The sequence below is a fragment of the Chaetodon trifascialis genome, chromosome 23, assembly GCF_039877785.1.
Source record: "Chaetodon trifascialis isolate fChaTrf1 chromosome 23, fChaTrf1.hap1, whole genome shotgun sequence".
NCBI classification, from domain to species: Eukaryota; Metazoa; Chordata; class Actinopteri; order Chaetodontiformes; family Chaetodontidae; genus Chaetodon; species Chaetodon trifascialis.
This window is the reverse complement of record NC_092078.1, coordinates 10806309-10832587: the sequence shown is the minus strand read 5'-3', so window position 1 is coordinate 10832587 and position 26279 is coordinate 10806309. Positions and strand designations below refer to the sequence as shown.

At 43.1% G+C, this 26279-nt stretch overlaps 1 protein-coding gene across 4 annotated transcripts in view; it reads left to right on the top strand.

Annotated features, from left to right (window-relative positions):
- Positions 1-26279, top strand: part of kcnip4a (potassium voltage-gated channel interacting protein 4a) — a 121727-nt gene that overhangs the window by 1023 nt on the left and 94425 nt on the right. The window contains exons 1-2 of one of the 4 annotated variants that reach the window (XM_070993112.1): positions 13477-13580; positions 14366-14514. The exons of the other annotated variants lie outside the window; for them this stretch is intronic. Of the exons in view, the coding sequence (XP_070849213.1) occupies positions 14379-14514 (136 nt within the window). The 5' untranslated portion in view covers positions 13477-13580; positions 14366-14378. Of the gene's footprint in view, positions 1-13476; positions 13581-14365; positions 14515-26279 lie in introns of those variants that run through there. 4 annotated transcript variants of the gene reach the window in all.

Sequence of the window (26279 nt, the reverse complement as noted above, 5' to 3'; positions counted from 1 at the left end):
AACAAAACTTTTGAACCTCCTTGCTTGATAATGAGTGAGAAAATGGGCACAGGGGCATCAGTGAAAAAACGACCATGATGGATTCAGCAGCTCAAGTCCTCTCCTGGGTTCCCCCCTCCACAGCTCTTGGCTGGCATCCAGAATAATGATCACTCAGTTATAGTCCATAGGTTTCCCCTCAGGCTCCTGGAGCCAGAGGAGCAGTTAACTGCTCATCATTCCTGGCCCAGGTTAATGTTTGTTTGCACACCTAATTGACTCCTAATTATCCTTTGTTAAGGATATGACTCATGCTTTGGAGGTTTTAAACAGATCTGAGCTGTCCAGAGGTATTCCTCCTGAACCTAACACTCCCTCAGCAATGTTTTATTCAGCTATGTCTGTAATTTTGATTTCCCATAGATAGCCCTCGCTCAAACAATATTGCAACCACTAAAATAACTGCTGTGAAACAGTAAAAGGCACGCCAGCTAATGAGGAGACCCAGACTTTGATGAATGCTTGGAAATGGGCTGAATAATCCAGAGCGCGGACGTGGGCACGGAGAACATAATGTTCAGCCTTTGACCGGAATAAGTCATGAGTTGTGGCGAAGACATCGATCTGACTCTTCGTCTTAGCTGCCTGTAATCTCTTAGTTGCAGCATTAGAAGGGAAACTCGTAGGTGTTATATTATTGAAGGACATTGATCGCTATTCTCTGCCCAAAAGCATCATATTTTAAAGCTGTTAACTTGAATTTGTCCTTATTCTTAAACTTTTTCACCAGTTTGCCTCCAGCAGCAAGTCACTCAGCCTCATTTCTCTCAACTCGTCATCCTTTTCTCTTCCCCAGCCCTTGCTGCTTTGTCCCCAGTGGGCTAGCGCGTCACGCTTTCCCCAGGGAAATCTTAAGAATGTAATGATCGCCCACAAAAATGCTACAGCCACCCAGCCATGAGTTGATCCTCCCAAGAGCTGCTTCCGTGGTGCAGTGCTTCTTTGCATCAGTGCCTTGGAGCTCTCTCCGATCACCATTGCAACGTCTGTCGGCGCCTGCCAGAGGCTCCCCTAGACATTTCTCTCTTTTAGTACCTTATCCCTGAGTTTCAGAGAGGCGATGTATAAAATGCAGCCCCGTAAGGTTTATCGTTCCGAATGAGCTACTTTCAGCACCACGGCCAGCTCCGTGCTCTGCACAGAAACGCTCGAGAACAAGCTGTGTCCGTCGTGCGCTTTAGGTGATGAATGTCCTCCTTTCCTTTGTGTCAGTATGAATTATCATTACTAATTATGCCTGGTGTTGAATATCCAGGGCCTTGAACAGCATTAAACAACATTAAGTAATAAAACATAAACAGTAAAAGTGTTACCATGAGACATTACCTCATAGCTGTTGAATCGGTGCTTCGTTTACTCTGATTTGCATTTAATTACGCTGGCTTATGTTTGGCTGCTATATGCAGAATATTTTCCAGCAGAAGTAGTTGATGAAGTGAAAACTTTGCAGATTACTGTCAGTCAAAAGGCAGCCTGTAATAAATGCAATGTTGGGACAACAGTAGGGACGAGTGCAGGTGTAAAGTTGAAGGTTTAAAAGTCGTTGGTTTGGTGTGGTGACATGATTGTACCCAGATGGTGCTATAAAAATATATATATAGAGAGAGAGGATGGTTATTATGATCATGGGATGTTTCAGTGACAAATGTCCTTGAACACGTGTATTTGTTTGGTCATGGCAAGCAATGAACCGCAATATACTTTGTCTGCTGTTAAATGTCATCTTTGAGCTTTTACGGTGCCGGGAACTGACCACATGCGGTGTGTGTGTGTGTGTGTGTGTGTGTGTGTGTGTGTGTGTGTGTGTGTGTGTGTGTGTGTGTGTGTGTGTGTGTGTGTGTGTGTGTGTGTGTGTGTGTGTGTGTGTGTGTGTGTGTGTGTGTGTGTGTGTGTGTGTGTGTGTGTGTGTGTGTTTTCTCAGCATCTGTCTGCCAGGGTCCTGCGATCAGAGTGACGCTGCGGTCTGAAAGTGCTCCAGATCTGTCAGACGGCACAATGGCGTGCTTTGGCTTTTCAGAGGAAAGTTTTGACAGCGTGCAGTGCAGGATCGTTGATCTAAAAGTTCCTCTGTCTTTATCCCTGCAGAAGATGTGCTGTTTGATTCGTCATTAGAATAAATTTCAGTGCGCTGGATGTGAAGGGAAGACTGTTGTGATGAAGCAATTTCAAAGCAACTTGGACCACATATTGTTTTGAAGGACAGCATTTTTAGCAAGTGGCAGCTTCAGATTTGTTTTAATTATGGAAATTAGAGAATTAATTGTGTGACTTTACGCGGTCTTGCTTTACACCGCTTGATGAAGCAAAACCTTGAAAGCTTTTGAAAGAAGTCTGAGAATCACAGATTTTTGGGATCTGTTTGCCTACGTTTACTTCACTCTATAGATAGATTCAAAATTGGACAGTTTGACTTATTAAATAGTCAAATCTGGCACACCAGAAAGTCTTAATGGCATACCAACTGCTGTGAAGTCAAGTGTACTCCTCAGCGTCAAGAGGGGCCCAGATAGAAGTGGGTTTTTTTGTTTTTTTTTGGTGCCTACCTGTGTGCTTCCTCTCTACATGTCAATTAAAAAAAGCTGGTCTTTGGTCAAATCCAGGATTAATTGTACCATGAACTTCCCTGCTCATCTCCCGGGCACCCTCCAGTATTTTCTGTTTGCTTTGGACCCAGCCTTTGTTTTTCACTTCGTGAGACTGGGTGGGGAGCATCTGCTTGCATGGACCATCTGCCTCGGGACTCGGGCCAGAGAAGAATGAGGGAAGGAGACGGGGAGGGAAGAAAATAGGGTGAGGCGAGGATACAGGGGACAGGGAGGGAGAGGTGGAGTAAAACAGTGATGGATGAGCAGAGGGTGACTGATTGAGGTGTGGAAGGGAACTCGTGGAAGGAGAGTCAAAGCGCAGAGGCTGTGCCTGTAACTATAGGGACAGCGGAACATAAGGTGCTTGTTTATGATTGCTGAAGTCTTCTTTCATGTTTATATTTCCACCCGCAGGCTTGTTTATGCCACAGATTCACTCCATTTGACTTCCTTGGATAGAGTGCCAAGCAGCGGGTGCCAACTGGGTGGCAACGCTTGGCCTCAGCCTGCAAACGTGTCCGTCTTTGTTCGTGCCAAGGTCATATTGAGGATAAACCACATTCCCTGGTGCCCGGGAAAATAACAGAAAAGACAAGGAGCTTGGGATGTTTGTCACCTTTCTGTTCAGAAAATCAAGTGGTTGTCAAAAAAGTTCTATTTCCGCACGAAGCAGCTGTGAAGAAGTGAGCGCTCGGTGACTGTTCTTAGCACACATCATTACACGGTTCAAGCCTGACGTTCGTAACTATGCCTCATTAAAACTTCATTTGTAGTTTTTTTTTACACGTCTTTATAGATATTTAATGATGTCCCTTGCTGTCATTGTGACAGTAAAGGAGTTTCAGTGAATGAAAGGTCCGCCGCCTGCTGTTTGTATGCTAATATGTTTTAATATAGACACGCCGTGATCTGCGGAACCTGTAGAGAAGTTTCTTGCGTTTCATTTAAAAGCCAAAAATTGAACAGACTGGAAGGAAGAGGAACTCTGAAAAATGTCCACCTATTTTTAAGGCACTCGTTAACATCGAATTGCACTTACCTGCCTTTAAAGTCCACGCTGGCTTTGGCTCCAGCACCTTAAAAATCCAGAGAATAGTCAGCAGCAGAAGATGAATGGATGTTGGTGACCTTGCCGAATATTTCTTTTTTTTTTTGGCTTCCTCCATGACTTAGTTTTTACATTGAGACACTTTAATTTGTTTTATTCCCTGATGACTGTATGCATCCTGCTGTTTAGTGTTTCTCCCATTGTTATGGAGTTTAGCTCTCATTTCATTCATTCTACAATTACAAACCGTGTGTTACTACTACTACTGTGCGTTTGAGATTGGCTCCAACTTGTGAACTTTGTCACATCTCGCTCCCCCAGCCTTACCCTCCGCTGAGCCTCATGAAAAACGAGTAATGGAACAAACACGAAAGAATCAGCCATATGTTCTAGTGAGATGGGTTTTTCCAAGGAGTCCTTGATGAAATTGTGTTAGAGCTGAACATCATACAGGCCATATGTGGAGGCAGGCCTGGCACGACCGGCCAACTGGAGGGTCCGTCTGTCTTTCTTCTCGCCCCGGTGGGGCGGGTTCAAAAGCCTCTTCTGGCCTTTAGTCCCTCCAAAAGTCCATATACTACAGGGTGCTGCCATTGCTTAATATAGACTACACAATACTAAACATATGTGTCGTTCCGATGGGCGACGAGGACATGTCAGGCATACAGACCTGAGCCATATGCTCTTTTTAGACCTGAAAATAGATCGGGATCATAACAGCTGTTTGTATTGAACAAATGTCAATAGGCTTATCTGCCGTGGCTTAAGTAATTATCGGTAGATGTTTTTCAATGCTATGTCAACTAACATTCAACCTTGAAAACCATGGAAGGAATTTGTCTGCTGGATGGTAGTCGTGGCATTCATGCAGCGTGCAAGGCTGACACCAAGTGGTGACTCAGAGACAATAGCGCCTCAGTGGTAAAGATGAGCTTTTCACACACAATCGCGAAGCTTCAAGCCTGCATGCACTGGACAGACATCCTTGTCAGTCTCAATATGCCTTTTTACCTGTTGTTAAAGAAAGTGGTTTGATGTACATATTTAGATTGTTTGTTCAGTTCAGCACACCAAAATGCAAATTTATGCAGTTTATTGTCATAGAAACTAAAGAAAAATGGAAAATAGTCAAAATCAAGAAGCTGGGAACCACATTTTTTGAAGTCTTGCTTCAAAAATTACTTGAAAATGCAAAATCAATTGTCTCTGCTCTGGCTGCTTTAAGTAGTTAAATGCAATCCAGGTAATTATATGTGATTAACAGAGTCTGAGACAATATGGAGAACCTGTGAGAAGCGATTTGATTGTTGGAAGTATTATTTAATATTCTTAAAGTTTAGATAAAACAACAAAACAGTTTTACTTTTAATTCTGTTTGCACTGGACACGTGGACATTTTTACATTTTTTTTTTCTTACTTTTAACTTTTAATTCTTTGCTTGCTGTGCGTTTAGATTATTTATTATTTGCATGCTTTTTACTTAAAATTTGTGGAATATGCTGGAACTTGTGAATTTCCCTTGGGGAAATCTATCTATCTATCTATCTATCTATCTATCTATCTATCTATCTATCTATCTATCTATCTATCTATCTATCTATCTATCTATCTATCTATCTATCTATCTATCTATCTATCTATCTATCTAAAGTACTTGGCATATGTTTTATGATCCCATGAAGTAGTTGGCAGACTATTTGTGTATTACTTGCCAGTAAGCAAATAGATTCATTTTTTTCTGCTCTGCCTTTATCCAGATAATATAATATATAGATGACAGGTGACCTTCCTGATCTTTAGTCTGTTCTACTTTAGTAGTTATATGGTGGCAAGAAAGGCCTTTGATGAGCTGGAAATGAGACTATCCCCAGAGAAAATGAAAGTGACCTTACAACATAAACCTTCAGATAGGCTCTATTCTTCTGTATGCTTCACTGCCACAGTGACACGCATCCTTACACAGAAGGTGCCCCGAATGCCTCCGGGTGCTTGTATAGTCACCAGCGCAGAGTCTCTGTACATGCTGACCGATAAAGAGCCACTGTTATCTTCAGATAGCAGGCGCTGCGTCTGAATAATTTATGGAGGCATTCCAACACATTGACTCCGAAAACGACACACAACCGAAGAGGGCAGGGAAGTGGTAAAAGGTTCTACGTGTGTCTCTGGAGATGTGTGTGCGTGTGTCAGGTTTTTTGCTTGTCTGAAAGTGTGCGTATTGTGCATAGTGTCTACACATGGAGCTTTCTCTCAGCTGTGTGTCCTGTGTGTTGACTTTTTCTGATAAAATGCCATAATGTCAGTCCCTTTTAACAAGTGGAAGAGGGAGGGAGGGAGGGAGGGAGGGAGGGAGGGAGAGAACAGGAAAAAGTCCACTGCTGGACCGTCGGCGCGATTCATTTTCATTGTGCTGAGTTGCCCATTTAAAAAGTGCTGAACTGGTATTCATGTAATAATTAACGCCAGTGCATAATTGAAGCATGATAATGAACAAATGCTGTGATTGACACATAATTGTATCTGCAAGGCTGTTGGGTGGGCATCGCAGCCCGTTTTTCATTATCTTGTGTGACCTTTCGATTAGCCTTTGCGAGTGAAGTCGTCAATGTTTTGAATAGGCCAGTTGCATTGTGGGATCGCGGGACGCACAAGCAGGCGAGGAAAGAAGCTTCTCGTAACACAAGGTTGCATAAAGAAGTTATAGACACCTTACTCCTATAAATCTGACACTGATCTCGGCTGTCTCGTTGCCGGTACGTTCTCCCTCCTATCAGATTGCACAGCCGCGGTTCAAGAGGCGATTGTATCGATTTCACGTCATCTTAAGTAAATAAGTGAACAACCACTGTTTCCGAAAGGACGCCATTATGGAGCGCTCGTGTTTCAAAACGAGAGAGCAAACAGATCCGGGGTGTTACATAGTGTGACGCTGAGATGAGCCTACAGCTCCCATCTTTAAATACTGCATTGCAGTTTATTCAAACCACAAGGTTGTTTCCCCTCACGCATTTTGCTAATTTTAGCTGCCACTTTGGAGGACAAGGTCGCGGTGGGTGTGTGGGAAATCTGGAAGGGTGAGAGTGTGTGTGTGTTGGAGGGAAGCAGAGGGATGCACATAGCTCAATGCGTCGTCTGTCTGGCACTGCTGTGACGACCAGCTGACCCGCTAACACCGAACTGCAGGGTTTCTGACCACCATGACATTGGAGCAGGGAAGGAACGATGGCATCGAAAGCAGCAGCTCATTTCAAGCTATTGCAACAGAGAATAATGAGCGCTCTGATTTATGGGTCCGACTTGTGACAGCATCTTTCGCAGGGTTCTGCAGTGGCTGTAGCTGGTGTGTGTGTGTGTGTGTGTGTTCACTGGGGATGGGTAGGCATGAGGCAATAATTTAAAGAAATTTCAAAAATCCTAAAATGCAGTGTTTCCCGTCTTTGTTGCTTTTTGACAAATGACAGTCTCAACAAAACAAAGGAGCCAAAAATAGAAGGCTTGACAGGCCAGAAATATCAGAATTTCAAGTGAATAAGTTATAATTGCTTAGAATATAATTGGAGCATACAGCCTCTTCATGCATGTCAGTATCACAATAACAGCAACATATATATTATGAGTACACAGGTGTAGCTGCATACTGCAATAAAAATTTGAATCAAGGCAAAAAAAACAAAACAAAACAACTATTTTCCTTCCATTGAGGCATTAAAAATATTAAGATTTTCCTTCTTTCTGGCTTCAGTCCACTTCTTTCATCTTTTCCACTTTCATATCACAAACACATGAATTAAAATAAGAATCTCATGCACAGTAGGCTATTAATTAAACCTCTTCCACTGCAATGGCTCCGTGTTGGCCTAAGTTAATGTTTTGATTTCCAAAAGATTGAACATATAGGAGGCTCCGCTCAACGGCTGCATCCCAAAGCACTGGCATTACACTTGAATAGTAAAGGCAATTAGTGAGCTCCACTTAACTAATGTGGTGCGGAACATTCAAAAAATAAAAGAGCTGAGCTCATGTTATGTTGCTGATGCTGCTGGGCGGCCACCTCCTTTGCTACGGGTAATGGCTTCTGTAATGGGCTATTGCATTATCCTTGTAAAGCTTTATGGAAATGCAGGGCTTGGTTCAAATGAGCCTGTTGTCTTAAATGTGTGTCTTCCATCACTTTATACTGAGACAGCAAGGTTGTTAATATTCCTTAAGCTTGTCCAAAATCACCCCCCTACAGCCCTGAAAAGACAAGCGGCTTAGCTGGCCTTAAAGGGACAGAGGACGTAAATGTGTGTGAAGTTCTGCCAGGTACCAATGATGGGCTGGGTCTGGATTGGACTGCATTGGAACTCCAGTTATTAGACACATCCCGAATCTTTTGTATTTATTCTATGTTTTTGCTGCTTTAAAAGGGCAGCACATTTTAATGCAAACAGCACAACATAGGATGGAAATTTAAGAAATGAGACCTGACCCAGGAATACATAGACTTTGCTCAGAAATGACCTGCGGCAAAATGGAAATGATATGATAATGCTCTCAGTTATGCAGTAAAAGGTGAAGTTTGTGTGTGGCTGTGTCGGTGTGTGGTGAAATAATGAATGTCATGGGAAGGTGTTTTCTGCAGGATTTTTTTTAATGCATTTAAGAAAAAAAGGAAGAAAAACCAAAAACACCAAAAAATCCTTTTTTTTTTTTTTTTGCATTTGTAACTGTTGTTCCACTGCTGCAGTTCATGTGAGAAGGAATAAAATCCATTTTGTGCTGCGCTTCTTGCTTCTGCTGCTGCCTCAAATGGCACTTCAAGCGAGTTGTCTGTGCTGGCAGCCTGTGACCACATCAGCTCTACTAAACTTCTCCGAAGCACGCTGAGGGGATTGGGGATCACTTCATTGCTTCATCAAGCAAAGCGCTTGCTGCTTGTGCTAACAAGCCTATTGTGCGTAGATGCTTTGGCTTTCTTTAGCTGGTATATGTTCGTTAACCCTAACCCTAACCCTAACCCTAGGGCCAGGTCGCAGTGGCAGCACGCTAAGCAAGGTAGTTCAGACTTTAGTCTCCCCAACATCATTTTCCAGCACCTCTTGGTGTATCCCAAGACATTTCCATGCCAGATGGTATATATAATCTCTCCAGCATGTTCTAGGTCTACACCAGGATCTCCTACCAGTTGGACATGCCAAGAAATCTCCAATAGGAGGCAACTTGAACTCCTTCACTGGCTCCTTTTGATGCAAAGAAGCAGTGGCACAAGTGGTAACACTGTCACCTCACAGCTCGACGGTCCCCGGTTCGAATCCCGCTGTGGTGTGTCCTCCACCATGCCTTCAGTGCCGGCTCGAGGAAAAAGGGGGTCTTTCTGTGTGGAGTTTGCATGTTCTCCCCGTGTTCACCTGGGGTATCCTCCTTAAGTACCCCCACTAAAAATATGCAAGGAGGTCACCACCTGACCAATGGTGACGAAAAAGAGTTGGGTCCCTGGGTGCCGCAGTCAGGTGCAGCCCATGGCTCCTGGTCTGCCGCGGAGGAAGGACGGACCAAGGATGGATTAAACGTGGAGAATAATAATTTCACGGAAGCATGGCATGTAGTGTGCAACTAAACTCTGTGTGTGATAATAAAAGGTATGTTTCTTCTTTTTCTTCTTCTTCTTCTTGTCTTCTTCACTTCTCCAACCTCCCTCCGGATGTCAGTGCTCCTTAACCTGTTGCCTATACCCTGTAAGAGTCAAGCAGTAGTATCATTCTGTAATTTAGTTGTATGGCAAACATCAATGCACACATAGGCCGTTTCTCAATACTAAGTACGCCAAGTTCGGACTTACGAACTTGGCAGTTCGGACTTAGCAAGTTCGTCCTGGGAGTACAGTCTCTCCAGGACAGGAGGATGCAGGATGGTCATTGGGACGGCAGCGTACTTGATGACGTCAGCAGGACGACACATCTCCTAAAACTTTAAACTACGCGCTATCGTGATGAATCACAGATTTTAAGTTTTAACATCCACTTTGTCACATAAAATAATCTTAAAACCACATTTCGTACTACTAAAACAGTAGTATTTCGAAACTTGTAACTCTTCCGCCATCGTTGCTACGAAATGCATTCTGGGATACGTGGCTGGCCCAAGTCCACACAAGTCACCACCCGATGCATCCTCGATAAAATGGGAGGTGCAAGAACACATCCGGGTATTTGACTGTGCTTGGCGAGATGCGGACTTTTGAATTGGAACAGTACTTGGACTGAGACTGATGACGTTTCTCAACTACACAAGAAAACAAGTACAGAGAAGAACGCATATTGAGAAAGGCCTCTCATTTTAGCTCCTGTTCTACGGCTTACACTGCAGCTACAGTCGCTCACTGCTAATGTTGTTGATCGTCTGTCGATCATGGTACCCATCAATGTTACATTTCATTCTTCGACAACCAAACAGCAGTTGGTGCCCATCCTAGATGCAGTACTAACTGTCCATATTTTTCGTATCATCTAGCTTTAAATCCATTCCACGTGAGCGGGCTGTCTAAACTGATTTCAGAACACATCACAGCAAATTCCTTCTGACATAGCCAATAGGTGTCTGTATTAGAGGAACAATGTATCCTGAGCAGTACAGTGTACTCAGCTGTTTGTGAATGTTACCCAGCATGTAATTATTTATTAATGAAGTTCTTATGCATTATTTGGGAACCAGGATGCACAGAGCTCCTTCAGCTGCATTTTTGTTGAGCCTAAGGCTTGCATTAATTGATTAACACTGCACTGAAATGTTGTTGCCTTATAATGTGATTTGGTAAACTGTTTCCACACTCATTTGGAGTTAGAATGAATGCAAGTACAGTATTCACTCTCCTTTGAGCTCTTTTTTGGTCTTCAGCAACTCATGACTTTATCTGTCTCTTTAGCTTCTAAATGCTCAACTATGCTCACCAGCTGGTTGCTAACCTTATCTATCTGTTTTTGGTACTTGATAAGTAATGTACAGTGGGGTAAAAATGGCTGCATGCTGCATCTGGAAAGACACTTCTAGCGGTGAAAGCAGGTCATAATTGCAAGTCTTAAAACCAGTGTGCTGGGTTTACAACTGCAAGTGCTGAAAATTTGGAATTTGTAACTTGTTACTTTTCTCAAAAGTAATTTAATTACTTTACCAATTACTGCATATAAAGGAAATGAGTTACTCAAGAAGGTAACATTTTTGTCACCTTTAATTGTTTGCCTTTAGTGCAGAGCGTGGGACGAGACAACTTTGAACTGTTATCATCCATCGTCCTTGTAGCCATTGTCACTGCATTGATACGAGTTATTGATACTCCCGACCACGAGACAGCAGCAAGGACTAGTTTTCCAACCTGTAAGCTCCATTTGTATTGTCTTGATTCGATGGTCGGATGTGGTTGGAGAAGACGAACGCGATGCTGAATGTACATGTTCACCTTTGCTACAGTAGTGAGTAGTTAAGAACTATGATTGACATCCATATGCTCTGCAGTTGTTCGCTATTTTCACGCAAGACAGAAGTAATAAGCCCATTTAAATTTCAGTAATGCAATTTAATTTAATGTGAAAGAATAACTACAGTGGTACAGACCACAACTAGTGGAATTACATTAACCCGTTGCTCCCACCACTGCCCCTTTCACATACATGGAGTCCATATCAAAATATTAATTACAGCCGCTTTATCAAACTCTTCAGAAACCTGGTCTTGAATCAGAAGCCCTCTGCACCTGGCCTTGGAGTTAACTAGTACTCGACTGAAGAGGACTTGAATATCAATGTGCAGCAATGGCTTCTTGAATATAAATGATTCATTATATTGTGGGACACAGCTTTCAAGCCCTCTCCTTCAGGATGTGGACGTAGCTGAGGCTGCGCTCACTTAACAGGTGTCACCACAGAATCCATATCATACCGTAACACTGTGACCAATCTGTTCACTCTTTTCAATCAGGCGTGTGTCTAGGCCTGCTGGGAAAGGATGGCTCTATTCCCAGCTCTCTGTCCAGGGCCCCCCTTTGTCTTCTCAGGTACAGAATATGCCTTGCTCATCTCTGGGGAAGCAATTAGATTTAGCTTTGCTGTCTCCCCTTCAGCATAACCATCTATCATTGCATGGTCGTTAATGTTATGTGCATTTAAATGTAAGCTTAAGCCCATTTGGCAGATGTCCAGGGACAAACCATTTGCATATGATGCATGTAAATTTAGGACACTTACTGTATGTCGTAGCAGAAATAAAACGATTGCTTTGAGCAGTGCTGACACAAAGTCCAGTGCTGACATATTCTGGAAGACATTAACACAGTGGTTATATATTTGTGGTAATAAAGTGTATGTGGTAATGGCTGAGCTGTAGTATATCATCTTCAGACAAACGCTGAAGTGCAGTTTTGAAAGGGCTGCGAAAATCTGCCTACATCTACCCTCCAGATACACTGATTGGCCACATAATTTTTTTCTGTAATCAGTCTCTGCCATTAAAGGCTGACTTGTTAATTAAAATGAGTCAAATCAATTTAGCACGCACAGAGATCAAAAGGCAGAGAAAGGTGCAGGACAATGGTCCCGGAGCTGGGAGCTTTAGGGATGTTTCTCCGTCCAGCAGCGTTTGCTTGAGCACTCTCCTCTACAAAACGAATGGCATTCCCATGAGCCTTAGCTGTACTTTGTGGTTGCTACTAATTAGCAAATATTAGCATGCTAAGTTGGTGAACATGGTAAACATTACACAAAGGGGTGCACCGATCCACTTTTTTCCGTCCTGATCTGATTCTGAATTCTGACACTGAGTACAGCTATGATACCAGTGTTTCATCACTAATCTGTGTGCCTGATTGTGTGGTGATCATTAATGTCTCTAACAACATTGACTTAAACGTTGCTTTCCTAGCCGTGCAAAGCAAAATGTAACAAATATATACATATAAATACATTTACTGAATCATTAATGATTAAAATGATGGCAATCAATACCACATCGGCCCATTGTCACTGATACCTGATCCTGCTATATGAGTCTGTATCGGACCAATATCCGATATCAGTATCTGTGTTGGTGCGTCTGCAGTTATGCCTGTTAAACGTCAGCATGTGAGCATTGTCACCATGAGCATGTTAGTATGCTGGCGTTAGTATTAAGATCAAAGCACTGTGGTGCCTGAGTACAACTTGATAGAGCCGCTTGCATAGCTGTATCATATGACACTTGTCTTTTGCCTGAATAAAGCGCCGTCTAAAATTGGCAAAAGTTCTATTTAAATCAGGAATTATCTGATCAAAGAAGAAGTCAACAATACGATGAATCTGATGAGGCGTTCACTGTCAGCATTTGATTCTTTTTCCATTTCAATCTTACCAGAGAAAGAACTGATGTTTAGCACCCAGCTCTTCCCTTATGGAGTAGTTTTACAACCTATTGAAGATGTTAACAAACTGAAAGTGTAGATTTTTCTGATTGTGGCACTGATCTATTTGAGGGAGTGGGTATGTTAAGTGTGTGTGTGTTGGGGGGTGTTGAAGGCTTTCATGTGTTTTAAGAGGCTCAAGGAGGATGATCAAAGGGATCCGCTGTGAACGCAGCCTGGCCAGCATCTTTGACTCTCTCCTCTTCCTCTCATACTTGAATAAAAATGCACATATAAGGTCCTCTAACTTGAACCAAAAGCCATAGTGTCTTCCAACAACCCCCCCCCCCCCCCACTCATTCACTCTCTCTGCTTCACAGAGCGATCCTCACTCCTTCCTCCTTCCTCCTCCTCCTCCTCCTCCTCCTCCTCCCACCCCCTTTCACACTCTGTTGATCAGCTCAGGAAAGGGACAGTGCTTGCGTGAAACCTGAGGATCACTTGCAGACTGAGGAAGCAGAGAGAGCGTGAGCCTGACCGTGCTTGAGCCTGCAAGGCAAGGTAAGATGAAGCTGAGAGGGACGATTGATAACAGTTAGGACCTCAATTTCTGTGTGTTGGAGGATAGAAATTTGCAATCCTGAGAGCAAAGCAAAAGCCCTCCGGTCAGACCAGCTGCATGATGTGAGGTGTGTTGATGTCTGAAACTTCTGCTCTTGAAACAGGACCTTCTGGGGCATTGTAATCATAATACTGAATGAGGTAGGGTACCTTGAGGTCATGTTTTATTTAGTAGTGTCATAAAATCTTCTATGTTTAACCCAGGGAGAGTGTTCTGGAGACAGTCAGGATATTTGCTGCTTTCATTTGAAAATCTCTGAGAGCAATGCAGATCACAGGCAAGGGATCATTGCATGCTAGTTTGCATTAAGACTATCTGCTCAGTGTGTTTACTTTCACCATCATGGGTGCTCGAATAGCTGGAGGAATAACTTGCCTTCTTGAAAAAGACTAGCAGTTTCTGGTTCCAAAAGGGCACGCTGAAATGTCTCGCATTTCATTATGGCCATGCATAACTGGGGGCTAAAGACCTCCCTAATTAACATATGTTCTCAGGTGTTTGCCTAAACTTATCACAGTTTGTTTTGCACGCTGCAGAGGCTGTGGCTGTTTGTGTTTGAGTGTTTACCAGAGGATGCGAAGGGGTCATCATTTGAATTACGAGGCTAATAATAATCGTGTGTAGAATTACATTTCCGGACAACTCACAGCCCTTTGAGAAGATGACTAGGCCTGTATCTGCACAGGATTTATTGCAAATCATGCAACACTGTATCTCACAATAGAGGACTTCCAGCCATGTCTACGCCAACCAAGAGGACCCAGTGGAGGGAAGACCTGCAGCATTTCCGCAAAGATGGCTTCTCCAAGAAAGTCCTGCTCAACTGCTGCTTAGTGCGGCGCATCATCACCTGGGCCTCCCCAAACCCTAAAGGTACAAAAAGCACAGTTTTAAGTGTACAGATAAAAGCTATGCAGAACCAAGGCGGTGCACTTCATCCGCGTGAATGTGATTTAACTGACTCTCATTCATACTGTAAGATAATTGGCTGTCAACTCCTTAGTCGGGTTTGTCTAGATTTCAAGACACTGCCTGATTAAAATGAGCAAAATTAAGATGAATTACTTTGACGAGTGATTATATCTGGTGGCTTTTAAATAATGAAAAGTAGGGTACCTTCACATTCAGAGCGAGCTTCCTAGTGAGCATGTAAGGAATATATGGTCTTTGCAGCAAAAAGGGGAACAGCTGTGTCTTTATGGCTGTGTGTGGTCAGTGCCCAGATGGCCGAGGGAACTGTAAAACCAGCACAAGTAAAATAGCAATTTACAGAGGAAGGGAACATTTTTGCAAGGCTAAGTACAGAATTTATGCGGATAGTGCCTGTTGAATCTGGCAATATTATGCACAGGGTGGACTGATGAAGGCAAAAAAAATGAATGCAGGGTTGATGATGCATTCATCACATCATTTATTTCAAAAACAAGGCGGAAATGGCATTTACTGCACTTAAAGTCAGTTTAGTAAATAGTAAGTTACCCAGAGAAAGTTGTCTAAACTGGAGATCGAAGTTCCAGATGTATGTCCAGGGAATGTCAGAAGTACAGTTGGCCCTGAAAGAGGACCACAGCAACGACTGAGTATAAACTGATTACACGTATTTGAGATTGAATTGAACGGTAACATGATACGCCTGTTAAATGTGCTATTAACCTGAGATTTGACCAGACGAAATGGAACAAAAGCACCAGAGTGCAGAATGCGCTCGGCCCAAAAAACACTCAGGCCGTGGACAACATTTAAAACATATTCATGCGGTATTGATCAGTCACCCTTTCACCTTATAGGAACAACAGAATTTATGATTTTTCGGGAGTGAGAAATGATCAGAGCGGCGTTGCACCACGAGTCACAGTTGACAGCTCCAATAAATTCATTCACGTTGAACGTGGATCGGTATTGATTACTTCTTGGGTGATATATTCACAGTGGCCATATAGCCTTATGAAACAGGATTAATAGCTACATTTCCTTGCGAGTGGAAGAGGCAACATATCAAGCATTTGAACACAGAGGGAAATCATTGGCAGAGGCCATTAGGCCACATTTGGATACATCAGAGCCCGCTTTCTTAAATGAGGAAATCATGAAAATGTCTGTTTTTTTATTTAGTTTTATTATAATTAGCAAATTTCTGAGCTTGGATTAGATGTTGGCATAAAAAAACATGGCTACCCTTCTTCCTCTTCTGTATTTATGCACATAAACTGTGGGTATGGGCATATTTTAAAACATTTAAAACAAGCTTTTTCAGTTACATACTGAGTGTTTATTTGGCCACAGTACAAAGTTTCTTCCCTTATCTGTTTTCATTGTTGCTCTTTATTAGTTCCACATGATTGTGTTAAAAGTCAGTGACATGTCAAGCATTACCGTAATACGTGGAGCTTTTTGTAATTGGCAGGTGCTGTTCCACATTGATATGCCTTGTCAGAGAAATGTGCTGTGTTCGGGTGTGATTCAGGGTGCTGTTCAGCAGTCATGAATGTCACTGTTGGGACTAAATGACATCTGCAGGGAAGATTTTTCTGCAGGGGAAAACAACAACAGAAGGACTCCAAAACAGCTGTTCTTTCCATGAATAAGAGATGAGAGATTATGCATATTCACCTTTCGCCAGAAAAAGAAAGCTTTTCTCATTCTGTATTGATTAGGTGGGGGCAGGTGCAGGTTCTTGATCACATAATCAGAATAGTTTCTTCTTGTTTGTAGCCCCGGGTTGGCCCCTGTTTCGTGCGTCTGCATGCGTGCAAGTGCGTGCACCTGCACAGTTGTCATCTGAATCTATCCCTCTAATAACATGCGTGCTGGCGGCCACAGCTGGAGCTACACCGGGACCCAGGTGTTTCTGTCAGGCCCATTTTGAATTAGACAGAGCATTTGTTCAGACTTTCATTCCTCTCACTCCTCCCTTTTTATTGGAAAACATGCAGCCTCCATCCCTGGGTAGGTCGCATTTTCATACCGCCTTAAGCTTAAGCTGAAACAGGAACACAGCACTGCCAATGACAATAACTGTTTCCAGTAGCATTGCAGCGATGGATTTACAAACTTTATTTAGGTTTGAATTTGAACTTTCACTTTCCAAATGTTAACTGTTTTTTATTTCTCTTATGTCTGTGTTTAACACACGCATCAAGAAAACCATGGAGAGCTCACAAGCGAACACAGGAACAATAACACAACAGTTATTTTGGATTTTAAGCCTTCTCTCCAAGCATATGCAAGGTGTTTTCGTCATTAGGCGTTGTCTCCAACTAATAATATTATCCCCTGGTGTTGCCCAGAATAACCTCCCAGCATGCAGACATTCACACTATAAACCTGCCAGGTGGCAATCGTACCCTCCGGATGTTGGAGCAGTCTCCAGAAAATGAGCACGCTCACCAAAGCAGGTGTTTCTTGAAATACACCAGCCCCATGTTGTACCCACGGGACAGACGTCTGCTCAGAGGGAGCATTTTGTGAAGTCCCGCTGTCTCTGTGACATCCTCAAATGGGTCAGCTGTTTCAGCCACTGAGGGAAATAATGACATGCAGTACTGCATGTCCCAAATGTTTCTGGCCTGTTTTTTGACGAGATTTCTGTGCAACCAGGTTAGAATTTACTGTTGTGTTGTTTAGCAAAAATTATATTGAAGAAAAATGACTTTTTACTGCAAGAAATAGAATTGTGTCGTCATTTAGCTAATTTAGCTAATTTTATTCTTAACAGTTTGTGGTTGAAACCCAACACTGTACCTCATCTTTTCTTCCAGCAGAGGGCAGCAAGCTACAGATTAAATGAACGGCTGTCATGATGTAGTGTTTGCTGCATTCAAAGCACTGAAGTAGCAGTGCCTTGAATAAGATACAATTTTGCCAAAAAGTGATTCATTTTATTTGGCGGTGCCAATGTTACACAGTATGCATAATTGAACATGTACGTCATTTGCTGCAGCAGCACCTCAAATCCACCAAAAGAACAACACTAAGCTTGAAGGCCATTTAAATATGATGAATATTTGATTTTTCTTAATGCAGCATCCTGCAGTTGTTTACCTGGCTTATGTACAAACGTGGGCACAATATCAACAGTCAATATAATACAATATAATCAAATACAACAACCCTGCAAGATGCACCCCCCCCCACCCCCCCGAATTTATCACGCATCTTTTAAAACTCAGGTGGTGATGCTGTCATAAATTCAGTCAATGCACTGCACTGCAGTACCCCCAACATGGGTGCAATATAACTGGGATGTGTTTCTTAATATTGAAATATTAAGCATACATGAATGCTCAGTTGGCATTCAGCTTTCTGATTGGACATCCAGCACATTGCGCAGAGTATCGTTATTTTTCTGACCGATCGAGAACTCTTCGTGTATTTTGCTTCTTGCTCTCCTTTGTTGTGCTGATAATATTCTACATGCATTGAGTCTAACAGCGGCTCCTTTGCTCTTAGCCTCTACAGTGCGGTGCCATTAATTCCCACCTTAGCCAGCACACCTTTACACTCTCTGGCTAATGCTTCTCTCAGATCTGTGCCATAGCTTTAGACATGCAATCTGGGTTGCTGTTTCCCAGTTTCTTCTTATATATATCCACGTGCATGCTCCACTGCTCTCCACGGCTTTACCTATCGAGGCTATAAGCAGCAGAATCCCACCACCTTGATACTGCATACCAGGGTCATGTCCTTCAGACAGCACAGGAATGCCTGAAGATTGATTTATTTAACGTCAACACTAATGAACCCTCATGAGGAAACTGTGAATTCAATGTTCTTTTGTCGTCAGCCTAAAAACCTCCGGCTTTTTGAATTCCGCACGTGTCAGGATGTCTTTGTGATAACTTCGTGTCGCAATCCCACTGCTTCTCGTCACTGATTTGAATTAATTGCTGAAGAGCTTGCTCGCGGCATGAGACCACATGCAGCAGTCCGACACCATGATGAGAGGCATCGCTAAAAGGACCCTTAAACCTTGAGAAGAAACACCAGTCACCATGATGCTCTACTTTGGTGATGATGTTAAATTTCATTAAGAGCTTCCTGGGGTGGGCGTCCTTGATCAGTGCAGTGGGAAGGATTTATTTTTTTCAATCAGAAATCACAGATTGGCTCGTCGGTCTAGATCATGTGTCCTGCTTTTGGAAAAGCAACTCTCTTTCTTTAATCTATTTCCCCACTTGGTCAAGAGTGCAGGCCTCTGTAGATGTAAGGTGAAAATGGAAAAAGGCAATGATGGATTAGAGGGGGAGTTGACGCAGCATGTAGCCTCTCAGTTCGGAGCAGAGGGGAGAAGAGCGATTGCCGAGGGACTGCTGGCTGCCTGCGATGCAGACATGTCCTAACTGTTGTCATTTATTTGATTCATATGTTCTAGAAATGGTTGGTAGATAGTGAGGGGGCAAGGATCCAACGGTGATGCTTCTCCCTGATATTAATCTTATTCATGGAGCTAGCTGCTGCTGGTGACAGCCAGAGAGAAAATACTGCACTTTGTTTACAACGAGTGCACTCAGAGAAGACGTTCATGTATTTCTTGAAATGCACTGGCCAGTGTGTGTTGCACCTCTGTATACTTTGAATCTTGCACATTCTATCGGCAAATTAAAATTAATGTTTTTGGTGCAGAAAATAAGTTTATAGTCATCACTGCCTTATTAACCGCTGAAAAGCTTTCTGCTGGTAAATGCACAATGCTCTCCAAAACAATTCTATAAATGGCTCAAATGTCACCCGTCTGAAGCACCCGTGATTCGAGAAGCACTTTCCATTATGTCACACAACAGTGAGCCTTGCGTTCTCTTTCTCAGACTTGGCCACAACCCACACGCCTCCGTTGATAAACAGGGATTAGCAGCTAATAGCCAGGGATTAGCCAGAGAGGAGGCGACCCCAGCGATCCATGTTGTTTGTAAAACACCTTCAAGTAGCCTGTTGACAGACAATAACTCTCACACTCCAGCCGGGTCCGTTGGATGCAGCTGACTGGGTGGTTCAACACGTGACCGCTCGCTGGTAACCAAGACGGCTCCTTTTGTCTGAGCTATACCAGGAACTCATTGTACACATCATTAAATATGCATTTGTTGTCGCATGCGGGGTTTTTTCCACAGACTTGGTAACTCTTTAAAAAAGTAACTTCTTCAGTTCCATGACAGCGGGGCAAACTCCATGTGCTGATGACTGTTACGTTATAGGAACTAAAGCTCCAAAACGGTGATGAAATGGACCTTGAGTAGGTAGATTTGGTGAAATATGATCATTTTTTCCATATTGACCAATGTTTTCATTGATCACGACTTTGAGTTTGATGAGTATCCTGAATAACATCTAAATGTAAACATTTGACTTTGCAAACCTGCTTTATCTGCCTTGACAAAACAATACAGGTTAGCTTTCCTTGTACCTTATTAATAAATTACTAATGGCACAGTTGCTGGGATGGGACCTTTTCCGGTGATGATAAAGATTTGTTGTGATTTGCGTCTTGGTTGTGTAAAGTGACGGCCGATCTTACAGACTGTCGTAGCGTTTCGTTGTCGCCTTTGAGATATCCAAACCACTTCTATATAACTGACCACTCACTACGACGTTATATCTATCCATATTCAGTAAAAATGTCCAAAACTTGTCATTATTGGCAGAAATTTTATTGCATCCCCCTGTCGAGATGAACAGCAGTGAAGTATTTTCCACCAGGTGACTGTTCCCTGTTTAATGGAGCAGCAAAGACACCGCAGAGACATCGAGGCTCCTTATCTACCTACAGACTACAACATTAAGTCTGGAAAAAGTTGGTGTGAAGTTGTGAATGTCATTAATCATCAACTGCTTCTGCATAACTTAACCTGGCCACCTTCATTTCCTCACACGTCCTCCTCTGTCCTCCTGTCTGCTGGTGAGACAGCTGTATGCTGGTAACCTACTTCAGTCAAGTGTTTGTATTCTAGCAGAGGCCCCGGCCCTCTATAAATAGGCCCTCCTGATTGATACCCGGTACAGTGAAACCTCGTAAGCCTTTGGCTGCCGTGGGGCAGAAATGACTTTCTTGTGTCTGTGTCGCTCGGCTCGAACACACCTGTCCCTGTCACGGTCTAATTTATCTCCCCTGGCTGTTTGTCAGGCAGCATCCAAGCAGCAGGCAGAGGTTCGCTGCCAGGCCTGAAAGAGCATGCAAGTTCATTCATATTCCCCCCCGAGATCACCTCTAATAAGGTGTGATGTATTTAATGTTCAACGTGAAGGATAAGCATCTCAGGCCGGGCATAATTAGGTATGTCTGGATATTTTAATGCTTTGAGGAAAGACATTTTAAACAAAGCTCTAGCATTTCCTAATTAAAAGAACACTGTACACATCCAGTCTATACCCAGTTCATTAAATTTCTACTTAGCTTAGCTCATCAGGAGTCGCAGTAGTAGCAAGCTACAAAAATTTGAGCTTTGTCATCTGGAAATCTAAGGAAAGAAGTGTCATAATGCAGTTGGCTTCATTGGTTCCTGATGAAATTAAGTTCGAAATGCCCACACCCGAGCTTTATGTTGCTGATTTGAACAGTCACACCCTACTTTAAAAGGCCATACCACAGATCAACTTCGGACAGCTCTATCGCAGTGTATTATGAAACCTTACATTAGCTGGAATGCAGCATTTTGCCATGACAAACATGTCAAATGACATTTTAGTGACAAGTCTAGCACAAGGTGTGGGCTCTGTCCCAGATGGCCGCATCAACCTGTCACTGTGGGAAGAAACAGAAATAAGATTGAAGTCCTACTGGGAGCATTGCAGTGAAACTGCCATCCAACAATGCACCTGTGGACAGATTGGTCCCAGAGGACGGGGTGCATGCTGCTTAGGCTGTGTCTGAGGATTGCACAGTAGAAAAAAATGTCATTATTAATATGCCATTTTGGAGTTGTTTGCATCATTTTACTGCAAATTTGATTTGCATGCTGCTTATTGAGCACAAAAAATCCATCTTTGTAAGGATTGAAGGTGTGTTTATATATTTTTCTACTTATTCAGTTTTTCAGTTACAGACTCAGAAATAATTGTTATTTGCGAAGTCACATCAAAGCCGCGCAGAAAACGGCAGATTCATTATGCAGCTCTAATCAGTGACCACGGTTAACGAGCAACAGGATTCAAATGAGAGCGCAATTCCTCTCCAGTCAAAGTGAGCTCAGTTGGCAGATTTCAAGGTGCCTGATGAAAGACTGAAGTTAAAACACCTCAGAATTCACTGTCTGGCTGTCGGAGTTTTAATGCGCTCTGTAAAGATCGCGCCTAAAAGCAGGTCAATGGCGGGAATGTATTTGACATTAACAGCTTTACTAATTGAGATAATGGTTTTGAAATGTGCCCCAATACTACTGCAGTAAAACTCATCCATTTGGAAGTAAAAGTTCTGGTGGCTGTATTGATTCAGCATTCAAAACAGCGTCATTACACGAGCGCGTGACTTGTAGCTTGTTTCCCGGTGACTGCCTCTCGCCTGATACTGTGCTTTCTTCAGTCCTAATTGCAGCTCTTTCTTTGTACAAATAAATATTTGCTTTGCACTCCAGAGTCAGACCAAAATGAATAATTCAATGATGGTAACTTTGTAACCTCATTAGGAAGGCAAATCACCACCTCTGTAGCAGAAGAGACAGGCTCACCTGTGCACATCTCCTCACTATCTGTCCTGTACTCGGATCTGCACACTGATACAAATGGAGAGGTCTTGCTGTTTCTGGACTTCATTAGTAAAAACCAAAAAAGCAAGAGCCCACAAACTGAGCAGGAAACACAAAAACACAAGATGCACAAAATTCAAATCACATTCTGGGAGGCTGTGAGGAAGTCTTGCCTTCTAGGTGGTTTTAATGCTGTTGGCATTTAAATGCTCTCACAGTTTTAACTGTTTGAAAGTCCTTCATGTGCCAATACCCTGCAGTTGAGCCCGTGAGACTCACTGTGGAGCTGGAAGAGACCTCTCAAGCACAGTAAAGCAGAGCGCTGAAGCCAAGAGGGACATCTGTGAGCAGATACACGCTGGACGGTGAAGAATAGGAGACAGGGAGAGAGACACGTGAGACAATAGAGAAGTGGAGAGAGAAAAGGGGAGAGTAATTAGCGGGAGGAAGAGTGGAAGGAATAGATAAGGACAGCGCATGCACAGGAATAGAGACAGAGACAGATGGCTGAAGGTGGGAGCTCTGTCCGAAATGCCAGAGAAAAGTTACATTTTCTAGCTGGAAGCTGGCAGGCTGCAACAGAATGAAAACCTGCTCCTCTGAGACACGAGCAGGGAACTGTTGAAAAGACTGGAGTCTGCAGCAACCAGACTGATAAACCTGGACACGTTTGACAGGAAGCGAGCCACTGCAGCACCCCTTATATTAGCCTCTCCCAAAACATCCAAAACAGGAAACAGTCTGAGGAAATCAAGCTTACCGTGACAACGTTTAGATACTAATGTGTAGCAGGTATAATGTTTGCTATTGTTTGTCCATCCATCCATCCATTTTCTATGCCGCTTATCCCTTTCGGGGTCGCGGGGGGGCCGGAGCCTATCTCGGCTGTCAACGGGCGAGAGGCAGGGTACACCCTGGACTGGTCGCCAGCCGATCGCAGGGCACATACACTCACACCTAGGGGCAATTTAGAGTCATCAATTAACCTAATGAGCATGTTTTTGGTCTGTGGGAGGAAGCTGGAGTGCCCGGAGGCAACCCACGCATGCACGGGAAGAACATGCAAACTTCACACAGAAAGGCCCGGGAATCGAACCTGCGACCTTCTTGCTGTGAGGCACGCGCACTACCTGCTGTGCCACGTGCAGCGCTATTGTTTGTTCACCTGAAATTAACATGCTAACATTTGCTACTTACTTACATTCGATGTTCCTTTCAGTAGGATACTGGAAGAAATCACATAGTTGTATCAGTACAGAAATTACAGGAGGTATTGACAATGGTATTTACAAATTTCAAACAATACTGAGTGCTATGTCGGACATACAGTAAAGGTTTTAGCCAGACTGAAACACTATCATGCACTTTGATCGTCCTTGGAGAATTCCATTTTTGATGCACGTGCCTCACAGCAAGAAGGTCGCCAGTTCGATTCCCGGGTCGGGCCTTTCTGTGTGAAGTTTGCATGTTCTTCCCGTGCATGCGTGGGTTCTCCCTGGGTACTCCGGCTTCCTCTCACAGACCAAAAACATGCTCATTAGGTTGATTGGTGACTCTAAATTGCCCCTAGGTGTGAGTGTGAGTTGTGTGTTTGTGCCCTGCCCTGCGATCGGCTGGCGACCGGTCCAGGGTGTACCCGGCTTCCCGCCCGTTGACAGCCGAGATAGGCTCCAGCCCCCCCGCGACCCCGAAAGGGATAAGCTGCATAGAAAATGGATGGATGGATGGATGCTGTCATAGAACCTAGTGTGAAAGAAAGCTCACGTTTAGGTCAAAGTCGAGGTCCCTTTCTTGCTGTACAAATGGAAATGGGCGTATAGTTCCTTGGCAGATTGACCAAATCCAGAACATTCTTTTTAAACAGCACTTCTGGGTTTTTTCTCACTATCACAGAGAACAAGGTGGGGGATTTCTCACCTATGCAGCTACACATTAAGGGCAACCTCTATATTTGCTGCTCCACTAATGGCACCAGGCCCATTTCTTGTCTCACTGGAGGGGAGTATCAGCGCTCCCAACGGACAAGGCTGACACATTCTTAAGTAGCTGTTGTAGTTTGTGCATGTCGGCCTATGCAGATGTGCACCCTGCAAGAATTAGGTCAACAAACCACACCAGGCCTCCTGCAAAAAAAAACCAAACAAAATGAGGTCATGGAAAAGAGAAGGCTCTCAGCTGGCCTGCAGAGCTTTTTAGCATGGCACAATATACGCTTTGTTATGACAGTTAACTCCGTCTTAACACTAACAGAGTCACTCGGCAGAATAAATTGTACGCATGAGTTCTTGGTGGGTGTTTGACATTATGGAACCTGCTTAAGTAACAGCACCTATTATGGAGTAATAGTGCTTTTTCACTCCACTCCACTGCAGTGCGCACGCCTGGATTCATGCGAAATGTTCAGCATCTTTGAATTATTAAAAGGACCCTTCAGTCCTCAAATAGATTGTTTATATTAGTAACACTGAGTACATCATTCATACATCATGCAAACAGCGTTGAATGATCTTAATTGTTTACAAAGAAACATGAACTCTTTTCCGGGAACTGCAAGTTGAGCCAATGGCACCTTTTTGTGGAACAGGACATTAGCCCACCACATAATCCTCTTGTGATGCATTTCCTCGTACTTGTAGGAGTGCTTACTGGCAATCCACTTCGACTGATGAATTTCAAACGTGATGGCCTCCCAGTAATTACAGTACTAATGATCATTTGTACTGCATGGCGGTGGGTGTAATCTCCCTATTCCCATGGCAGTGACTAAATTGTTTTATTTTTCTCATCTTCAAGGCAGCCATTCAGTAAATAGCTTTTTGCAAGAAAGAATAGTGTTGTGCCCCCACTGTTAGAAGGTTCAGATGAAGCCTTCATGTGCAGCTGCAGAATAAGTGAATTAAAAGTTAGTTGATGAGATGAGCATGGTTGGAATGCAGTGTGTTTTTTCCCGCCACAAGTCGTTTCACACTGTCTTTGGACGTGCGCAGTCATTTAAGTGTCATTTAAGATAGAAAATAATCTCATTTCCAGGAACACCTCGCACATGATGCATTTGTATAATGATGTTTCTATAAGATGAGGCTACTGCAGAATGGATTTAGATGCCAAGATACCAGAGCTGCTACCTGGGGGGGATTTTTCAAGAAAACAAAGTCCAGTCTTGTGTTGTAGAGTAAGGTAATTCTCCCACAGTGGTGGGAGGTTGGCACTTTGATTTGCTCAGTGTGTCTTTGCTCTGGGCTGGTTAATAATAGAGGCAACCATCCACCAAATCCTAATTGTTCCCAAGGGACTCCGTATTACTTGTGATTTAAGGGCAACTGAATAATTTAATATTGAAGGTTATATCATGGCGGACCTACCGTACATGGCCTCCTATTTTGATTACTGTAATAATATGGAGCATGCTTGGCCACATTTCTCTTGCAAATGCCATTTCTAATGGTACGCACGGTAAAATATTTTCTGGCTCTTGGGACCCGAGTTCAACACGGCTGTGAGTTACTGTAAATGAAGTTTGAATATTTACATCAGCTGAGCACAAATACCGATAATGAAATCATTAAGATTAATTAACATCCTCTGTTCAGTAATGATAACAGTTTAAAAAGTTTTGAGCTTATGAAAAAAAATAATCATCCCCTTAAGGTACATGCTGCCCTATTAGAGGGATCTCCAATTAAATAGGTCTCATGAGATAACTGTGGAGAATATATGAAACAACGAGCCTCCCTCTTTGATCCTAAGCAATTATTCAAACACATGTAGGCTTTTAAAGAAAAAAAAAGTGTTTTATGTAGAATTTTAATAAATCGTTTTTTAGTTAGCATGGCATATTGGTACCACCAGCAAACATTAGCCACCAAACATTTCCATGTTTGCATTGTTGGTTAGCTTTTAGCTCAAAGCGCCACTGCGTCGACAGCCTTGCGTGGCTGTCGGCTGTGGACTCTTGTTAAAAGG